The sequence below is a fragment of the Zalophus californianus genome, chromosome 13, assembly GCF_009762305.2.
Source record: "Zalophus californianus isolate mZalCal1 chromosome 13, mZalCal1.pri.v2, whole genome shotgun sequence".
In the NCBI taxonomy this organism is placed as follows: domain Eukaryota; kingdom Metazoa; phylum Chordata; class Mammalia; order Carnivora; family Otariidae; genus Zalophus; species Zalophus californianus.
Genome location: NC_045607.1, coordinates 8078857 through 8098389, shown reverse-complemented (window position 1 = coordinate 8098389; position 19533 = coordinate 8078857). Strand labels below are relative to the sequence as shown.

Below are 19533 nucleotides of genomic sequence, written 5' to 3'. Positions count from 1 at the left end.
CCCACGGCCGGCACCACACACAGGCCACTGGCTTTAAATCATTTATTGATTAGTAAAGCTTAAACAGTTTGCATAATATTTTCAGTACAATATCTGGGAAGGATGATTGGAGAAAACCCCAAGAGAAGGCACTAGAGAAGTGATGTGAACACGGAACCTGGTGGTAGAAGGTTAGTGAGGCATTTGAGATTAGGGCTGGGGGGACCCGGCGGGGGGGGCGGTCCCTGAGCACCAGCCACCACCACACTTCCTGGGGGTCTGAGGCCCCTGCCCTGGGAAGCGGATCAAGGGGATGGAGGAGGCGGGGCTGGGGAGGGGGCTGGGGAAGCCAGGGGATCCCAGGCCCTGGGGAAGCGGCTCAACCTTCATCCCCAGAAACAAGCAGCTTTGGGAGGAGGACATCTAAGGGAATTTTTCAGGAGCCGAGCCACAGCCTGACCCTACATCCTCAGAGGGGCCACCAGTGGTGCTTTGGGGAGCCATACCCAGCTTCCCTGATGGACAGTGCGTACCTTGGGGGTGGCCCTCAGAAGACAGAATCTATACCCCCAAACCCCACCTCTTGAGCGGCCTGCCACCCCTCCGTCCCAGCCCAGAGTGTGTCGCCACAGGACAGGCAGGGGGAACAGAGGGACTCCCAGAGGCTGGGTGCTAACAGGCAGGAGCTAGACTGGTGGTGGGGGACGGGGATGTAAAGCTTGCTCTAGCTTCCAGAGCCTTCCCTCGGCCACCTCACCCTGCTCTGAAGACACTCCCAGCGATACCTCCCTGCAGCTCACCCCCTCCCTCCCTCCCTTGGAACACTTCCTCTCCACAGACTAGCACATTCTGGGCCTTTCTCATTCCAATCCCGGCCCCTCACCCCTCCTCCAGGAGGCATCCCCTCAACCCAGCATCCCCAGCCTGGCTACAGCCTGAAGACCCCTCTGTGCACCTCCCCTCACCCACAGCAGGCGAAGTGAGGCCAGTGTCCACTCCAAACCTGGCCTCTGGAGGCCCAGCCAGGATTGAGGAGGACAGTGGTCTGGACCCAGAGCTGGGCTTCAACGTTCCATGTTTCTGGTTCCAATGGGCCCCCTCCACCAGTGAGAAGGGAGAGAATTCAGTGGCTGAATAACACAGCGAACGACAACTCTGCATGGGTCTTACTGAGGAGGGTGAGACCTGTGAGGGAAACCGACCCCAGAAAGCAGGAAGGGAGGACCCAGGGAACCGGCAGCCACCACGGTACTCCTCAGCCCCCTCGGCTGGCCCAGCTCCCAGCACAAGCAGGAAGCCCGAGATCATCCCACAGAAGAGAAAACGGAGCAAATTATGACCAAACCCAATAAAGTGACTCGGGTGGGCCAGCCCCAGAGGTGCCACAACAGCCCTCCCTTCCCTCCACCCCGAGGCCTAGATCTGGGGCTCCCCGCCTGGAGCCAAGCCTGCCAGTGTCTTGGAGGGGGTGGCCCGTGTGCCATGTCCAGCAGAAGCTCAGGGGTGACCGGCCTAGAACTCCGTCTGCACCCCCGCGCTGTCCTCGGTGGTGGTGTGGATGGGGGGGCGGCCACCAGGGCTGGACACCTGCTCCCCGGTCTCCTGGTCACTAGGTTTGGGAAGCTCAAGGTCCGCAGCCTTTCCAGGAGGGAGTTGCCGGAGGGGTGAGGCAGGCGGCAAGGAGACCTCGGGGGCTGCCGCGGGCTGGGGGCTCTCCCGGGAGGGGGCCCCGTTGAGCAGAGGGCCAGCCGGAGGGGGGCTCTCAGCCCGCAGATCCCGGGCCAGCAGGCCTCGGAGCTCAGTGACACTGTCTGGGGACGCAGGTGATAGTGGCTCAGAGCCGGCCTCAAACGGCAGCCCTGCCTCCTCATCCTGGACCACGGACACCACCTGCTTGGCACGCCGTCGCTTTTCTGAATGGGTGGCTGCTTCTGGGACGCTGGGGCTGCCACCATCCCCCCCGCTGCCACCATACTCCTCACCCCAGTCGATGGGCGCACCTTCGGCCAGCAGGTGCAAGTTGGGGTCGCTATTGTGCATGACCATGCTGTCCCGGTAGAGGTTGTGCTTCCTCTGCACCGCGGCCTCCTTCACGGCTGCGGAGCCAAAGAGCAGGGTCAGGACAGTCGGCGCAGGGGCCGCGGCCGCTTCCCCACCCTCCACGGCGCCCGACTAGGGCCCCCGTCATCGCCCCCGGCCTCATGACTGGTGATTAGCCCAGGCCTCACTGCTGGGAACCAGCAGCCCAAGCCGGCCACCACTGTGTCCGGTCCCTCATCTGCCCCGTCTGCAACGCCAAAGCCCTGAGCTGACAGGACAGCACCGAGGAGCGATGCTACCCACCCAGGGCCACACAGTGTGCCTCAACCAACCGCCAGGCCTAAGCCCCGCGGTTTGGTTTTCTTTGCAGCTTAGCGCGTGGGACCAGGAGGACCTCTCAGCCGCCACCCCTATCACCTCCTCCCCTCCCCTGGCGCTGAGCCCCCCCCCCGCCCAGCTGGCCCTCCCATACCCTGCAGGATGTCCTTCATGACCGTCTGCAGCACCACCTCCTCGTACGTGTTCTCCACCAGGATGAACCTGGCGAAGTCCTCGAAGATCAGCTCCTGGAACCGGGGCAGCTCCTGCAGGGGTGGGGTGGGCAAGGGCAGAGGCGGGGGTCAGGTCAGCAGGTGGAGTGAGGGGGCTGGGGGCAAGGGGCTGCCGCAGGCTCAGGGGCAGTGGGGGAGGGGCACGCTCACCGACTTGCACGTGGGCGCCAGCTTCTTGAGCAGGAAGGGGATGGTGATCTGCAGCAGCGCCTCGCGGAAGAATCGCTTGCGCACCGAGCTGCTGTCGTAGTCGTATTTCTGCCAGGAAAAGAGGGGTCAGGGGGATGGAAGCCTGGGGGTCTGACCCGAGCCTCGGAATCCTTGCCCACACCAGGGGGTCCGTGGTGCCTCCCGTAGGGGCAGCAAGCCTGGTACCAGCCCGGGGACTGGGCTCGGGGGCCAGGCCGCTCACCTTCAGCACCCGCTCCAGGATCCGCTGGATGGACTTGCACAGCTCCTCCTTGGTGGGCCCCTTCCCCAGCTCCTGGTGCAGGAGGGTCTCAAAGGTGTACACGGCGTTGTCCATTTGCTGCAGGGCACACCGCGGGGCATGTGAAGGCCCCTTCCTGCACACCTCGGAGGGGCTCCTGAGCCTGTCTGTGCCCCAGGGCCGCGAGGGAGGTGTGGGGGCGGCCTGTGTGTGCACCTACGTGTTCACCCCCATCTTTACTGTGTGCTGGCACAGTGCTGGGCACACGGCCAATCCCTGCCTCAAGGAAACAGAGGTCCTGGGCCTTGCAGGGAGGGGCTTGGGGAGCAAGGAGGGCTTCCTGGAGGAAGGGGTCTCTGGGGCGAGACCTGAACGAGGAGTCCAGATTAGCCAGGTGAACAGAGGGACCAGGTGTTCCAGCAGGTAGGAGCACTCCAGGGATTGAGCACGGCTGCCGTGAGGCCCAGGAGGAGGTAGGGCCAGGGCGTGAGGCCATGGAGGGAAGGGTCTCTCCCCAGAAGCCAGGGCCCATGGGACATGGGGGTTGCTGGGGCCCACCTCTCGCATGTGGATCTGGGCTCGCTGCTTGAACACGGAGGTGCTGGACACGTCGAAACGCTGCTGCAGACCATCGAGCCGCAGCGGCTCCATCTTCTCGTAGCAGCTCTGCATCTTGAGGGGGTGGTAAGCCAGCTGGGACAGCTTCTCCATGTACTGTAGGGAAGTGGGTACCTGAGCCGGGGCTCCCAAAGTGGAGGCAGGCCCTGCGGACCCACAGCTTGCCCGGGCCCTGGGAGCCCGGGCCTGGCCCCCTCCAGGGACTGCCTACGGGGTAAGCTGAGGGGACCCAGGCCCCGAGGGAGGGGGATGTGAAGGCTGGAGCATGGCCCAGCAGCACGGTGCCTGGGGAGAGGTTCTCATCCCTTCTGGGGCACTGTGTGACCCTGGGCAAGGCGCTCACACACTCTGAGCCTCCGATTCCTCGGCCTCAAAATCAGGCGCTAGAGATCATGAGAAACTAAGTCTTTTCTGATTCTCAAATTCTATGATAATTACTGTCTGTGGACTCCTTGGTTCGCAGTGTGGAAGAGGAGGGCAAAGATTATGGGATCCATTCTATCTGCACCTGACACCCACGTGGGTACCCAAGTACCCCAAAATGGGGTCTGTGGAAGGCTGTGCACCCTGAGAACCGGATAACTGAGAAGTGAGAGAGAGGTGCCATCTCCACGGGCAGAGTACCTAAAATGGCACCCTGAGTAATTCTATTTCCTATCAGAGGCTTGCCTCTCCTTCCCTCCCTTCCCCTCTCCCTACCTCTACCCCCCTCCCCCCCTCCCTTCTCTGTTAAGTCCTTTGAGACTCTAGTAACCCGCCTGGTGGAGGGTGTCGGCGATCCCCCTTTCCTCTTCCTGCCACCCCCCAGTGCTTCACGCCCCCCAGCCCCTTGGTCTCCAGCAGACCCTCTGGTGACAGGTTATGCCCTGAGTCACAGCGAGGGCCTGGCAGGGGCAGAGCTGACCCAGGCCCCGTGTGCTCCCGTCCCTGGGGCAGGGGGCCTGGCCTCACCTCACCCAGCTTGTCCGCACCGCCCTCGTTGATCACGTTCAGGTTCATGTCGGTCACCTCTTTGAAGAAGACATCCCGCACCTCGGTGAAGCCCTGGCTGGTGGGCACCATCAGGGCCTCCAGGATGGACGGGATGTAGGGCTGGACGTGGTTCCGGACACACACCTCTGCCTTGGGGAGGATGAAGGCTACGCCCAGAGGGAGCCGGGTGAGCGGATGGCACCCGGAGCCCACAGACTCGCTATCGTGTTAGCTTTTGAAGAAAACCACCCATGATACCAGCAAACTGAATGATTCATAGATCCATGCGTCAAAGAGAACATTTCAGAACAATTCTGAGATTGGCCCCTGATATTTCTAAAAGTCTGATGGCAAGGAACTAAGAGAGTGGCTCATCCAAAGGTGTCAGCGTTGTTCTGCTTCCCTCGAGGTGGAAAGAAACATCTCTAGGGGTCTTGTTGCTTTGTTTAACAAAACACACTCTGGTAGACTCCGTGAGCCTCTGGCTTTTGCACACGCCGAGCCGGCCCCCGCTCTGTGCGGCCACATACAAGGCTGCGAGCCCCTGGGCACGACCAGCTCCAGGACACTTGGATGAAGGCCTTTTCCCCCCTCAGGGTGTCATGAGGTCCCTCTCCTCTGCCCAGCTAATGTTTGTTGCACCAGATAAAAGCCAGCTCTCCATGTTCTATCCAGCTCACGAGGAGCACAGCGAGGAGAGGAGCCTCAGGCAACTGACACGCTCGGAAACTGCACGCAGCCCGTGTGCAGGGCAGGGGACGGGGCCGGGAACAGAAGGAACATAGGCTGACCCCAAATACTGAGCCGTGATTCAAGTGAATCATCACAGCTAAACTGATGCCTACGAACCCACAGTCAAGTCCGTGACCCTCCAAAGCTGAGCAAAACGCTTGAACTTCCTTGACAAAACAAACGGACATCTTCAAGGTCTGGGTTTGCAGAAATAGCCACAAAACAACTCCCAGAGGTTGGAAGAGCAATGGCTCAGGTTTGCTTTCATTTTTTAAAATGACCAAAAGAAGTCACTAGCGTGAAAAGTACAGACGGGAGGTCCGCCCTGGCCCCTGAAGCGCAGCAGGTGGCCGGCCTACCTCGGATCTTGCTGGCCAGGTGCTCCTTGGAGGTGATGATCTGGTCCATGTCCGTGCGGATGGTCGCCTCCATGGCTGGCCGGGCCAGCTGCAGCTTGGACAGCACCGCCTCAAAGTGCGCCTTGGCCTGCTCGTACACCATGCGGTACACGGCGTCGGAGATCTGTGGGCAGCGCGGTGGTGTCAGAGCCGGACTGAGGGTGCCAGGCAGGCACAGCACCCCCGCCTCCGTGCCTGCACGCACCCACCTGGATCCACTGCCGCTGTCGCTCCTGCGGTTTCCCCTTCAGCCGTGGGGCGAGCTCCGCCTTCAGCTCGGGGCCCAGCTCCTCCATCACCAGGTTGCTCAGGATCTAGGACCAGGAGGCACAAGCCAGGGGCAGGAGTTAGAGCATGTCCAGCTGGCAGGTTCGTCTCCGCATTCTACCCAAGCCCCACCTCCCCTGGACTTGGCCTTGGCTCCATGTCTCCACTGCTCCCTCTCCTGAGCATCATTCCCCCGGTCCCAGCTTACCTGCTCAACGGACCTGCGGGATCCTCAGAATCAGGGGTCCCACCTCAGGGCCTCTGCACCTGCTGCCTCCCTGTCTGGAATACGACACCCCCTTCCCCCGCTCACCTGCACAAAGTACGTGTGTTTATTTGTCAAATGTCTGTTTCTCCTGCTAGATAGAGCGTCAGGGCCAAGGCCATATCCCTCTTATTCACAGAAGCACCCCAGCCCCTGGGTCAGGAGAGGTGATCAGTAAATGATGGAATAAAGGTCTCCACCTGCCCAAAATGATCTTACTGTCCTTACAAGCTGGGAGCACCCCGAGCCCAGAGTCTCTGTGCCTGGCCCCACTCTCTGGACCTTGGGGTGACTTCCACAGTCTCCTCACCTGCACCTCGTTCCCACACAGCATCTCCCAGGTGCCATACAGCTCCTTTGACTGGCGGTACATGCGGATGGCGTCCGTGAAGGCAGGGCCCTCTACCTTGGAGTCCTCGGGGATCCCTGCTCCGGAGAGAGAGGGAGAGAGGAGGTCGGTGGGATGGCCCAGTGGCCTTCACCAAGACCAGTGACTGCCCGAACGCCCCTCCCCAAGTGCAGACACATGCACACCCCCACCTGCAGTCGCACTGCCTTGAGAGAGGGTGGCGGTCGTGTTTACAATGACAGTGAGGGTGGTAACAACCTTCCCCGACAGCAGCGAAGCAATCTCTTTTCGTATGCTGCTCCTTATCTTCTTAAATCTTCCCAACCACCCCAAATTGCCCTCAGCCCTACTCCACAGATCAACAGGCAGGCGGCAAGGTCAGGCCACTGGCTGGGGGTCCCAGGGCAGTGAGTGGTAGAGCCTGGACCCGAGGTCACCGCACCCTGCCGGCACAGCAGAGAGGGTGCTCGAGGAACCCCGAGGTCCTCATTCCAGTCCTGCTCCCTCCCCTTACTGTCGACAGCGGGGCCCACAAACTTTCCCCGCAAAGGGCCAGCCAGTAAATATTTTCAGCTTTGCAGACCAGATGATCTCCGTTGCAACTACCGCACTCTGCCCCCGAGGCACCAAAGCAGACAATCTGGAAACCAACGAGCCGGTAAAACTTGATTTGCAAAAATAGGTAATGGGCCCAATTCTGGGCTGTGCACTGTAGCTTGCCAAGCCTTGCTCCAGATCCCTGAACCCTAAGGGCCTCAGTTTCCTCTTCTGAACAGTGGGAACAATGACCCGGTGAGGCTGCAGCCATGGGGACGGGCTGGGAACTGGTCAGGCAGGGGCCCCTGAGCAGAACCCAGCACCCAGCAGCCACGGGGTGCTCTCCCTGCCCGCGGGCAGGCCCTGCGTCGGCCTTGTTCGCCACGGTGGCCCGGTCCGACTACGAAACACCAGTCCTAGACTCGTGTTATTGCCCCTGTGGGAGCCTGCCCTCCTTCCCCCTGCCAGGGAGGTGGGTCAGGGAACAGGGCCCGGCCCCCCCGGAGCGGCTGCCAGGGCAGGCAAGCGGCAGAAGTTGCAAAATCGGACTTGGGGAAGAAAAGGGTTAAGCACTCGGAGCCAGGCAGCGAGCGGGGCGGCCACCCTGGCCACGTGCCCCCAACCGCTGTGTCCCCACAGCCGAGGAAGGGGAAACGGCAGTCTGTGCCTCTAAAACCCCAGCTCCCACGGCAGTGACTACAGGCTGAGTCATCCCCGCAGAGAAAAAGCCCCTCTGGGCGTGGGGAGGACCCCCTCACATCCGGCTGACAGCAGGAGTCGGCGCCCCGTCTGCGCGGGGGGACGGGCCCAGCGCCATCCCTGCAGTGGCAGCTCCCTGGACGGGGTGGGGGCAGGAGGGGTCTCCCCGCTGCATTTCAGGGACCGAGGTCGGGCAGGGGTGACTGGAGCAGAGCAGGGGTGCTCCGTGCAGAGCCCCTGAGGTGGGTGCTGCCCATCCGGGCCAGGGGAGGAAGGAGGAGCACGGTCTCTCAGAGATCAGGTTTTGCCTAGAAAATGTGGGCTGTGCGGTACCTGCAACCGCTCTCACCTGAGGGCATTTACATTCCACAGACAACAAGCCGGGGGTGCTGGCAAGGCAGGGCTGCTTCCCAGGGGCAGGGAGGCGAGATGTGGGGCGGGGGCAGCAGGCAGGAGGCCGTGATGTCCTGGGCCCTGGGCTCACACCCTCAGGACAGCTCAACGCCGCATGCTGGGCCGCTGAGTCTCATACAAGAGAGGGTCCCCCTCCCGAGCTTCCCCTGGGCCTGGCTGTTAGGGGCTGCATGGTGCCCGCCCAAATTCCTTTGTTAAAGACCTAACCCCTAGTACTTTGGAAGGGGACTGCATTTGGAGATAAGGGCCTTTAAAGAAGTAATATAGGTAAAATGAGGTCATTAGGGTGGTTCCCCATCCAGTACGACTGGTGTCCTTATAAGAAGAGGGAATTTGGATGCAAAACGTGCACACACAGAGGAAGGACTGTGTGAAGACACAGGACAGGGAGAAGGCAGCCATCTGCAAGTCAAGGAGACAGGTCTCAGAAGAAAACTAACCTGCTGACCTTGATCTTGGACTTCCAGCCTCCACAACTGGGTAAGCCACCCCGTCTGTGGCGCTTTGTCATGGCGGCCCAAGCAGACCAAGACACCAGGCCGGGGCTGAGACCTCGCACACATTCCCTCATCTCATCCTCAAACAGCCCCGTGAGGGATGGTTGTTCTCAGTCCCACTTGTCCTGACGGAGGAGACAGGCTCAGAGACGCCACGTTACTGGTCCGAGGACATACAGCTAGGGAATGGCAGCAGGAGGGCTCCAACAGAGGACCGGGGGCAGACTCCAGCCAGACCTGGAGACTTCCTGCCTGTGGGGTCGTCAGGGTCAGACTGAGAAAGGAAACTGCATTCCTCAGTCCCAAGCAGCAGGCTAAGGGGGATGGCAGTCAGACAGGAAGAGGCCTTGACCTCCGGAGCCCAGGCCCACCCTGCGGGCTCAGCTCAGTGCCCCAGCAGCCTCTTGCCACCCCCAGCTGCTCCAGGAATGCAGGATGTAAGGGGGGCCTTGGGACTGAGCTGGCTTCCCCCCAGCTTGGCCTCCTCCCCCCCACCCCACTTCCTGGCAGCCCCCGGAGTGAGCAATTCCAGGCTCCACAAATTCCAGTCCCAGCCTCCAAGCTAGAGGAAGCAGAGAACTTTTCCCACAGTCCTCAGGGTAGAAGGAAGGCTCCTCTAAAACCAGCCGCAGGCTGCCCCTTCTTTCCCCGCCCCCTCCTGCCCACAGCACCCACACCCACCCACGGGGCTCCCCTCAGCCTCCCAGCTGAGCTCCCAGCTGTGCTAGGCACAGGGCCAAGAGCTCCCCCCGAACCAGCTCAGTTAGCCCTCCCGGGAATCCCACCGAGCTCAAGCTTGGCACCCTCGCATTGTGCACGTGGGGAACCCACGCCCAACCTGGGGTGGCCCTGCCAGGTCAGCCATTAGCCCTGGAAACCTGGAGAGGACAGAGCTGGGCCAGAGCTGGGCCAGGGAGGGAGGAAGAAGGGATGAGCGGGGCAGGTGCCCAGGCCGGGCAGCCAGAGCCCAGATGGCCTCCGCCCACAGCCCTGGCCCCACAGCCCCAGGGGATCTGGGAATAGGAGGCCTTTTGTGGGTGGCAAGGCCTGGCCCAGGTGACAGGGGTTGGCCCAACTGAAGACCTGGTTCCTCCCACCTGACAGATTCCAGACCAGAGGTGGCTCTGCAGAACAGAGGATGGGAGGGGCGAGCCGAGTCAGCCCGGCAGCTGGGCCTCCAGGTGCCCACGCTGTTCACCCCCCACCACGGGAGGCATGCCAGGCAGGGAGGGTGGGGGCGGTGACCAGGTCACCAGGAAGGAGGTTCAGGTTTCAGCACAGGTTGTTCCTTCCGCGAGGGCACCAAGACCCTCAGGGCCCCACTGTCCCCGTTTTTGATCAAATTCCTTAGGGCCCTGCAGGGCCCTCTGAACCAGACCCCAGTGCCCCCCAGCGCATTGGGTCACCCTCCCCCACCGCAAGGCTTCATGCAACTCCTCTCAACTGTCCCCACCTCCAGGCTGCCCACCACGCTCAAGGCTAGAATGCTCCTCCCCCCACTCGAGGGAGGACCATTCATCCTTCAGGTCTCAGCGGAACCATCAGCTCCTCAGTTGTCCACCCTCTGCACACACAGGGTCAGCAGCCCCCAGCACATACACACCCTCCAGGCTCCTGGGGTGGCTCCCACCCAGCACCCGGCACAGCTGCTCCTCCTGCTTAACATCTGCCCCCCGCCCCCGCAACGGGGCTGCCGGCAGCACAGGGGCAGGACCCAGGTCTGGCTCCCTTGCTGCAGCCTCCACGCCCAGACACTAAAAATGTCCGTTGAACGAATGAGTGAGCGGAAAGAGACTTCCTAACTTGACAGAAGGGAACACTGAGGCCCTGAGAAAGGACATGAACTCCCAGGCTACCCTAAAGGTCAGGGGTAAGGCAACAAATGATGCAAGAGAAGTCCTGGGGCGCCTGCCTGGCTCAGTCAGTGGGGTGTGCAACTCTTGATCTGGGGGTTGTGGGTTTGAGACCCACGTTGCAGGTTGATATTGCTTAAAAATAAAATCTTTTAAAAGAAATTAAATAAATGAATAAATAACAGAAGTCTTTACACCAAGCATCGAGCAGGCTCTCACTGTGAATCCTTACAAGCACCCTAAGACTCGGGAGGGGTTACTACCCCATTTTATACAGGCTCCGGGAGGTAAGCCGGTCTCCTCAAGTCATGTTGCTAGGAAGGGGCAGAATCGGGACTGTGATTCTGTGCCCCAGGGTCCAAGGACTCAACAACCATACTCCCTCTGAGAACAAGCTCCCAAATTTTCTCCGAGCAGGACAGAACTGTTTTCTTCAAGGAAGAAGGTTAAAAGGCAACAACGCAGTGGCTTTCCTACAACCCCGGCCCGAAACGGAGAACAGCTCGCAGAGCAGGGTTGCCGCACCGCACTCAGCCACTAGGTGTCGCCACTCGGCGCATGCCCCAGGCCACGCCACGCCCCAACCCCCCCCACCCAACCCCCCCCCCCCCCCCGCCGCCGCCACCGCCGCCGCAGCCGCCGAGCCCAAGGGCCCCTCACCATTGTTGCAGTGCCGGATGCAGTCCTGCAGGACCGCCTGCCACTTGTCCTGCTCGGCTTCCGTCATCATGCAGAAGTAGTAGTGCCGGGCAGAAGGGTGCCAGAGGATGAGCGGGAACTGCGTGGGGCATTTGAGGATGGGGGCGGTGCCCGATTTTGACGTGGTCCCTGCGGAGACAGCGCCCACTGAGCCGCTGCCCTCTGCAGTTTCTGTCTGCCGGGGGACGGCAGGCGGCGGATCCCGGGGCCCAGCTCCCACAGGCCGGCTGAAGCCCAGACAGGGCTGGCCTGCTCTGGGCTGACCAGCAAGTCGGTGGGGAGGCAGCATGCTTCTTTGTCACTGCATCCCCCACAGCCCAGCTAAAGGGATCTCAGAATCCCCCGACATCTGTTTAGACCCATTTCTCAGAGCTGGCATTGCATCTGGGGAAAGGCTCCAAACTCCGTGCCTACAGCACAAGGAACACGGACGGGGTCAGAGCCCTTAGGCTCAGAGGCTGAGCATTACCTTCTTGGGTTTCCCTTCATATTTCAGCTGTGAAGGCCAAAGTGTGGCTTAAATGTCCCAAGGAGGAGGGAGGGCTGGGGTGGTGGGGGACAGAAAATAAATAAAAGGAGATTTTTCTCTATTTTGTCCCCACGGATATTCAAGATCCAGTGAGATAAGTGGTCCCGGGCTGGGACCTCGCCACTGTTAATAACACAATGACAGTTCTTCTTCAAGCCCTGGCTCTGCATCCCTTGTGTGGGGCTTGGGTGCACACAGCACCTCACAGGGTCTACACAACACCCCACGGTCAGTCCTCCCCGTGCCAAGTTGCCGGAGAAGACACAACAAAAACAAAGCCAGAGAGTCAGGGCTGGAATCCAGGAATGCTGGGCTCTCATTGAGCCCTCAACCACACGGGGCGCTCTACTCCCAAGCCCTGTCTGGGGGCACAGGCTGCCCCCCAGATCGGCTACTTCCCCACCCTCTGGTTTCCCTGGGATCATCCAGGAGGCCGATGTGCTCCTGGGAGGCTTCTGGGAGCCTCCGACAGGGTGGGGTAGAAACGGGACACCTAGAATAACTCCTCACAAATGCAGTGCTGACCCCACGGTGTGCAAAGCAGGGCCACCTTGGTCATCTCCTCCAGGGAGCTCGCAAGGCCTCAGGGAGGTGGGAAGGGCAGAGAGAGGGGCCCCCACGGCACAGGTGTGACTATAAGGCTCAGGAAGCAGGCACACAGGTGGGAGCCAACACCAGTCCAATCCCAGTTCACTGGATGGCCTCAGGCAAAGCCCCTCCCAGCCTCCCCTCTGAGGACAAGAGCTGTTCCTCAAGGCCTGGTCGCTCTCTGCAAACATGGAGCCTGGAGCTCTGGGATCAGAACTGCCCTCTCCCCCGGCCACCTCCTGGGCCTAAGCAGGGCATCTCGGCCTGGGACTTGGGGCGGGGGGCGGGGGGGGCTCTTTTACCTGGTAAGGAGTTGCCAACGAGCTCCAGGTACTGATCCACGGAGGTGAGGATTTTGTAGCCTGCACTGTTGATGACAGCCCGGGGTGGGACCTGCCGCTCGTAGGCCTGAGGAAGGGACAAGAGAGATGGTCCAAGCCTAAGCCCCATCTCCAACCCTGGCTCCAGGGCCCTCTCAGTGTGACCTGCCTGAGGCAGGGAGGAGGAGGGGAAGGGAGGGGGAGGAGGAAGAGAGGGAGGCAGAGGAGCAGCCCACCCACCGCAGTGATTAGAGACCACCTGGTGTAGTGACCGGAGTCCGGGCTCTGGGCTCAAATGCCGGCTCCACTGAACACCATCTGTGTGATGCAGACATTAAGCTCCTTCACCTCCTATGCTTTAGTTTTCTCATCTGTTAAACCAGGGCAACAACAGCTTCTACCCCACGGGGCTGTGTGGGACTGCGTGAGACGATGCACATAATGTGATTAGCTGGGGGCCTCACAGCCAGACGCAGGAAGCATTACCTATTAGCAGCAGCTACCACTAGCTTAGTGTGAGCATTTATTACACACCAGGCACTGTGCTAAGGGCACTGCATTGCTTCCTTTCACAAAATCCTCACAATCCACGAGGTGAGTACCATCGTTAGCCACGAGCTCACACAGGCCGTACACAGCCAACCTAGGACATGAACCTGGTCTGTGTGCCTCCTGGGTCCAGAGTCTTTGACGATGACCCTGCGCTGTCCAGCAAATCCCTAGGTTCTGAGCTCCACACGAGTCCCCTTTGGAGGAGAATTAGGTCTGGACACTGCTTTCTTACACCCAAGTGGGTAAAAAGTGGCTCTAAGTAGTAGCTCATACAGCAGGGCTGCCATGCTGCCACCGGCCACTAGGTGACACCACCCAACACACTGCTCCAGAATGGCTCAGGCCCTCCAGGACCCTGATTCGCAAAGCGTGGTCCTAGGTCATCAGTACCAACAGCATCACCTGAGAATTTGTTAGAAATGCAAATTATCGGCTCTGCTCAGATCCAGATCAAACTGGGTAGGCCCAGTAACCTGTGTCATATGCCCACCAGGTGGTTCTGATGCCGGTTACCAGTTTGAGAAGCCCCGCCAGGGGCCATCAGGCTGCTCCCGCCCTGTTGACATGTCTTTAACCCTGATTTTCCTTGAACAGAGGGCACTCAGGCCTGTCCTTTGCTACTTTGGAGAAATGTATGGTAGAAGAAATTGGGTCTGTGGCTCAAGCACGGGGGGGGCTTCCCCAAGGGCCCAGGGCAAAGATAAGGAACAATGGGCAGGACACTTGCCCACTAGGCAGCAGGGGGTTGCCAGGGGGGGGCAGAGGAATCAGGAAGGAAAAAGATGGGACCACCACCCTGGGGGAAGTGGAGGAAGGGAATGGCCAGACTCCTGTGTCAGCAGTTGGTCGTGACCGTTGAAGAGCACGGACGGGAGCGGTTGGAGAGCTTCAGGAAGCCCAGGCAGCAGGGAGGCTGGCGGGTGAGGGAGGGGGGCTCTGGCCCTGGAACTGGGGGGCCCGGACGATCTGAGGTGGGTAGGGGCTGGCGGCGAGGGGCTTACAGGGGGGAGGCAAAGTGAAAGGCGACCCCCAGAGCACGGCTGTTTAGAGCAAGGCAGCAGAACAAGCAGGTTGGGGTGGGGGCTGCGGAGGAGCAGAGCAGAGGTGAGGTGGGGGGGGCCTCACCACTTTGTTCTCGTAGAGCACCAGCCCATAGTTGTGAGGCACGAGACTGAAGCGGTTCCTCCATTTCTTGTTGTCCTCCTGGTACTGGAAGAGGTTCCCGGAGAAGATGATGCGCTCATCCAACGGCACCTGCGGGTGGGGTGGAGTGGGGAGTGAGGCCGGGGTCCCGCACAGCCCAGCCGGGCAATGGGGTCCCCCAAGAAGGGGGGGCTGAGCACATCCCCCATCCCGATCTCCCCGAGTCCTCCTCTGAGGCAGGGCTGCATCTTAGCCATGTGACATACGAGGAGAGTGAAGCTCGGGGCAAAGGAGCTTCCCCAAGGTCCAGCCAGAGCCACAGCAATGCCAGGACTTGAACCCAGGCCAGGCACCAGCATTCGGGCCCCAGCCTGGACCAAGGTCTCCCACTCTGTCCTGGCCCTAGACAGGCACGGCTACCTTGGGACACATCTCCGCAGCCCACGGCAGGCTGCTTTCCCACCCACCCACCACTGCAGTGCGGCTACACCAGCAGGACGGGAAATGCCCATAGGCCAGTACAGGGAAGGCCCCAGCACCTGGGAAAGTCTCTTTTCTGCTCTCAGCCTCAGTTTCCCCTCAGGGGAACAAAAACTTGGCCAAGGTGGCTGCAGAGAGCCTCCCTGGCTCTGACAGCTAATAAGATGAACTCCATGAATTTGGGTGGGGTTGGAAGGGACCTCAGTTTGGAGGGTTCAGTGTTGGACCCGCATCCTGGCAGACGGGATGACCAATGTGGGCAGCAGAAACACCCAGACCTTCCTTGCAAAGCCTTAGCTTTGACTCCACCTGACTCAGTGTGACTTCGGGCCTGTCACATCACCTGTCTGTGCCTCAGTGTCCTCATCTGTAACATGAGGATGGGGACAGCAATGACTTCAGCCAGGTATCTTGCGGATTCCACAAGACGCCACACGCCAGGATCACGCGCACCTGACAGGCAGTCTGCTCAGCTCAGAATATGCAGGAGCCTCCGTGACCGCTGCTGGGATTCCTCGGGCTGTGTCAGTCTCCCAGCTCCCCAGGCTGACTTATTTGGGGAGAAGGAATGGCCATGCCTGAGAGCATGTTTCCTGAGCAAACCCACACAGGAAGTTTCAGGAAAGGGAGATCAGAGGCGACAGGGGGCAGGCTCACTCCTGGATGAGTGGAGTTTCAATAGCTTCTATCTGTTCTGCAATAAATATGGAGGCTTTTGCAAAAATAAACACATATCCTATGTAATAACAGGAGAAAGTATTATCATTAGCAGTGCCTAACCCTTCCCAGCTTCCCTGCTTAGCTTCTGGGTCTGCCCCTGCAGCCGGAGTCAGGTAGGAGCCTTGGTCCCAAGCTACCCACCCCCAAGGCCCTGTGTCTTCACAGGGGCCCCCTCTCCCCAGCAACCTCCCTGCTACTTTTCAAGGGGAAATGCCAAAACACTCTTGGAAAATGAGGGCCCATTGTACTCAAACAATAGGACCCCACGACTGCTTCCTACCCCGGGATAAAAATATTTACAGGAAAAGAAAATGGTCCCCCTGCCACCCCCCACACCCCCACCCCACCGCACACAAGCTTTGCCCGAGTCACAGAGCTATGCTCAGTGGGCTATATTTAGACAGGGGCCTCCTCTCAAATGCAGCTCTCAAATCCCCACCTTTTCTAGAAAGAAAGAGCAGATAGCTCTCCTGACACCCTGGTAAGACCCTCGCTCTCCCCAGGCCCCCTGGTTTGGTCCTCCTCCTAGCTCAGGACAGGAGCCCTGCATCAGGGGCAGTAGGAGCCCCGGGCAGGCCTTCCCAGAACCCACCCCCACCCCCCCGCTCCACCCCCTCAGGAGTCCACCCCCAGATCCTGGGGCAGCCTGTAATGGGCGGTTGCAAGCGGGTTTGGATTTTATTTTTAAGACTTCCAAATGGCAGAGTCATGTTTCCACTGAAAGGCCTACAGGAAATGAAACGGAACCTGCCAGCCCAGGCAAAATATTTTGGACTCTGCAAAGCTCTCCAACGCTGCGCTGGGAAACATCGGTGGGTGGCGAGTGGTTAGAGCAGACCCCAGTTCCGACGGCCCCGATCCCGCCCCAGCCCCACCGCCCACGCGGCGGGAGCCTGGACAAGCAGCTCCACCTCTCTGAGCCTCTGTGTCCACAGCGCAGGTGTGGACATAAGTGTAACCCCTGCGAGCGATGTCGAGCCAGCTGGATGAGCAGCGCCCACATAGCATAACTGCTATTTTTAACACAATTTCTGTTTTTTTACTCTTACTCTTGCTACTGTATTATTTCTAATAAAAACAATTGATATTATGACAATTAACATTGTTATTTCTATTATAATATCATCCTGATTTATCACAATGGCCAGTTTCCTGAGTGGCAAAATGGGACCAAAAATCCCTGCTTTTCAGGGATTGGGGGTGATTTCCTTTTACTCCTCTTACTGACGTGTCACTGCGGTGTTCCTACAACGGGTATTAAAGCATTACTACAGATGTCCCTCCCACGGTGACTCTCGAGCCTTGTGCCGTCAGACACCACGACTCTGTCTTGGGTCACTGGGACCCGGGCCGCCTGTGGCACCACACGCGTGGGCACGTGCCAGAGCCCCAGTCCAGGCCACACGTCCGGGCACTACCTCGGCCCTCTGTTGTCACAGGGTGGGGAGGGGGCCACGACACCAAGGGACCAGACACAAAGGGTCACGGGATGCTCCGAGGCTCTGGCACACAGCCCTGGCCTGCCCTCCACCCCAGCCAGGAATCTGGAACCTGGCTCGCATCCTGCCTCCACCATCCTGGGCGAGCCACTGAAAGGCCCAGCTGTACACACTGCTCCCTCACTCGGATGTTCTCCCCTCCCGGCAGGTCCTCAGCGGAGATGGCCCCTCTTCCAAGAAGCCCTAGTGGGCCACCCAGACGAGTCCGGACACCCCACCCAGGCTGAGTTCACTCTGTCATCTCCTTCGTGGCACCGAGATTGTCGTGTATTACAGTCTGTCTCCCGAGTGTCTGTGGGACCAGCGTGGCCCCGCACATGCCCTGGCTCAGGGTGTGGCCCTGATCGTGGGTCCACCTGTCTCTTTTCAGGTGATGCCTCCAGCTGTCCTTCCCGCTGAGAATGACACAAAGGGTAACACGTCCCAAAAGCCAGCTCCAGCCCCTTTGGTCTCATGGTAAGTGGACACATCTTCCGCCACTTGGGTTTGGGAGAGGGTGGGGACAAGAAGGAAACCACCCTAACCTTCTCAAGTCTGGAGCCTTCTGAGGCTCTTCTTTCTGCTCTGCTACCTCAATGAGCCCTGTACTGGTCCCCTCCCGCATGATCCGAATCCCATCTGGCTTCGGAGGCCCCAGGACATCCCCACTCCCTCCCCAGGCTACTCTCATGCCTTTGGCCCATGATGCGGGTTCTGGGTATCAGTTCACAGGCGGAGAAACTGAGGCTCGGGAAGGTGAGGCCATGGGCTGGAGGTTACCCAGCAAGTCAGGACTTGCATCCCTTAGTAACCACCCCACCTGCTCCCCTCATTCTCCACAGCCCTCCACAGGAGGTACCCACCTGTCAGGTCAGGAGACCGACCCCTGAGGGTTGACTCAACTGCCCAAGCCAGCAGCTACCAAGAAGCTCTGGGCCCGGTCCCCCGAGTTCCCTCCCCCTAGACCACAGCGTTGCAGCCTCCATCCTTCCCCTGCGGTCCTGACCCCGGCCCCCCGAAGCCCGCGAACAGGCTGACCCCGGCAGCTGGGAGGAAGCCGACAGGACTGGGTGGGGAGGTGCGGCCAGGTGACCAAGGGCAGCTTTGGAGCCCACCAAGCACGGAATTCAGCCACGAAGGACCCGAGCGGCGGCACTGGGGTGGCCTGGCTGACCTGGTTTGGAACCCACTCCCAGAGGGATCAGCTCGGCCAGTCCAATTCCCCAGAGGGAAGCTGGCGGGCACTCTGCCCCGGGGCCACCAGCCAGGACCAAGTAGTCTTCTGGCTGCTGCTGGGCCACTCCAGGGCAGGCCACCTGAAGAAGAGGTGGGGCCGACACCCTTCCTCCTTGTCACCCTTCCCTCTGCCACCCCTGGGCTGTTCAGGGGGTAGAACGTGAAGGTCACTGAACAGGAATGCCCTGGATTTTCCCTGGGCTGACTCAGGGCCCTCTGTACCTCCCCCGAAGAAGCAAGAGCTAGCTCCTCACCCCACAGGCTCAGGCCTGGGGCTGCCGGCTTCCAGCTGGGCACTCACGGCCCAGCCCATATTCCAACTGTCCCTCACCTCCTCTCTGCCAGTCCCGCCCCCGGCCCCACTCGGGGGCCAGTCACCCCGGGGCCCCTTCCCAAGAGGCCTTGTGTGCCTCCTTCAGTCCATGCTGACCTGTAGGCTGGAGTCACACAGCTTCCAGTCCCTCCACAAATATTTCCTGGGCAAACACAATCCTGCTAATAACAGGCTAATGACAAGGCTGGTGATGCTGAAACTATCAGCCAGAGCTCACCGAGCACCTTCCCTGCTCCAGGCGCCCAGCTGACTCTTACCACCCACCCTGAGCAGATGTTCTTACCCCATTTCACAGATGAGTAAACTAAGATCCACAAGGTGAGATGATTTGCTCACGGGCATGAGGCCTTTAAGAGGAGCGGCGCCTGGGTGACTCAGTTGGTTAAGCGTCCGACTCTAGATTTTGGCTCAGGTCATGATCTTAGGGTCCTGAGATCGAGCCCCACATCGGGCTCCGCAGTCTGCTCGAGGATTCTCCGTCTCCCTCTGCCCCTCTTCCCACTTTCACGGGCACACATGCGTGCACTCTCTCTCTCAAATAAATATTCTTTTTTAAAGATTTTATTTATTTATTTGACAGAGACACAGCGAGAGAGGGAACACAAGCAGGGGGAGTGGGAGAGGGAGAAGCAAGCCTCCGGCCGAACAGGAAGCCCAATGCAGGGCTCGATCCCAGGACCCTGGGATCATGACCTGAGCCAAAGACAGACACTCAACGAGCCACCCAGGCGCCCCTGAAATAAATAAATCTTAAAAAAAAAAAAAGGAGCAGCTGGGCTTGAACCCAGGCATGTCAAGATGATTCCAGAGCCCCAGCTCTCCCAATGGAGGGCTTGAGCTGGCAGGGAGTACC

At 60.0% G+C, this 19533-nt stretch overlaps 1 protein-coding gene across 1 annotated transcript in view; it reads right to left on the bottom strand.

Moving 5' to 3' along the window:
- Window positions 1-32: 32 nt before the first annotated feature.
- NIBAN2 (niban apoptosis regulator 2) overlaps window positions 33-19533 on the bottom strand; it is a 51369-nt gene continuing 31868 nt past the window's right edge. The window contains exons 3-14 of the mRNA XM_035723775.1: window positions 14415-14543; window positions 12720-12825; window positions 11262-11429; window positions 6563-6678; window positions 5930-6034; window positions 5682-5844; window positions 4570-4757; window positions 3559-3714; window positions 2983-3099; window positions 2721-2828; window positions 2492-2603; window positions 33-2075 (exon numbers count right to left, since the gene is read on the bottom strand). Of these exons, the coding sequence (XP_035579668.1) occupies window positions 1492-2075; window positions 2492-2603; window positions 2721-2828; window positions 2983-3099; window positions 3559-3714; window positions 4570-4757; window positions 5682-5844; window positions 5930-6034; window positions 6563-6678; window positions 11262-11429; window positions 12720-12825; window positions 14415-14543 (2052 nt within the window). The 3' untranslated portion in view covers window positions 33-1491. The remainder of the gene's footprint in view (window positions 2076-2491; window positions 2604-2720; window positions 2829-2982; window positions 3100-3558; window positions 3715-4569; window positions 4758-5681; window positions 5845-5929; window positions 6035-6562; window positions 6679-11261; window positions 11430-12719; window positions 12826-14414; window positions 14544-19533) is intronic.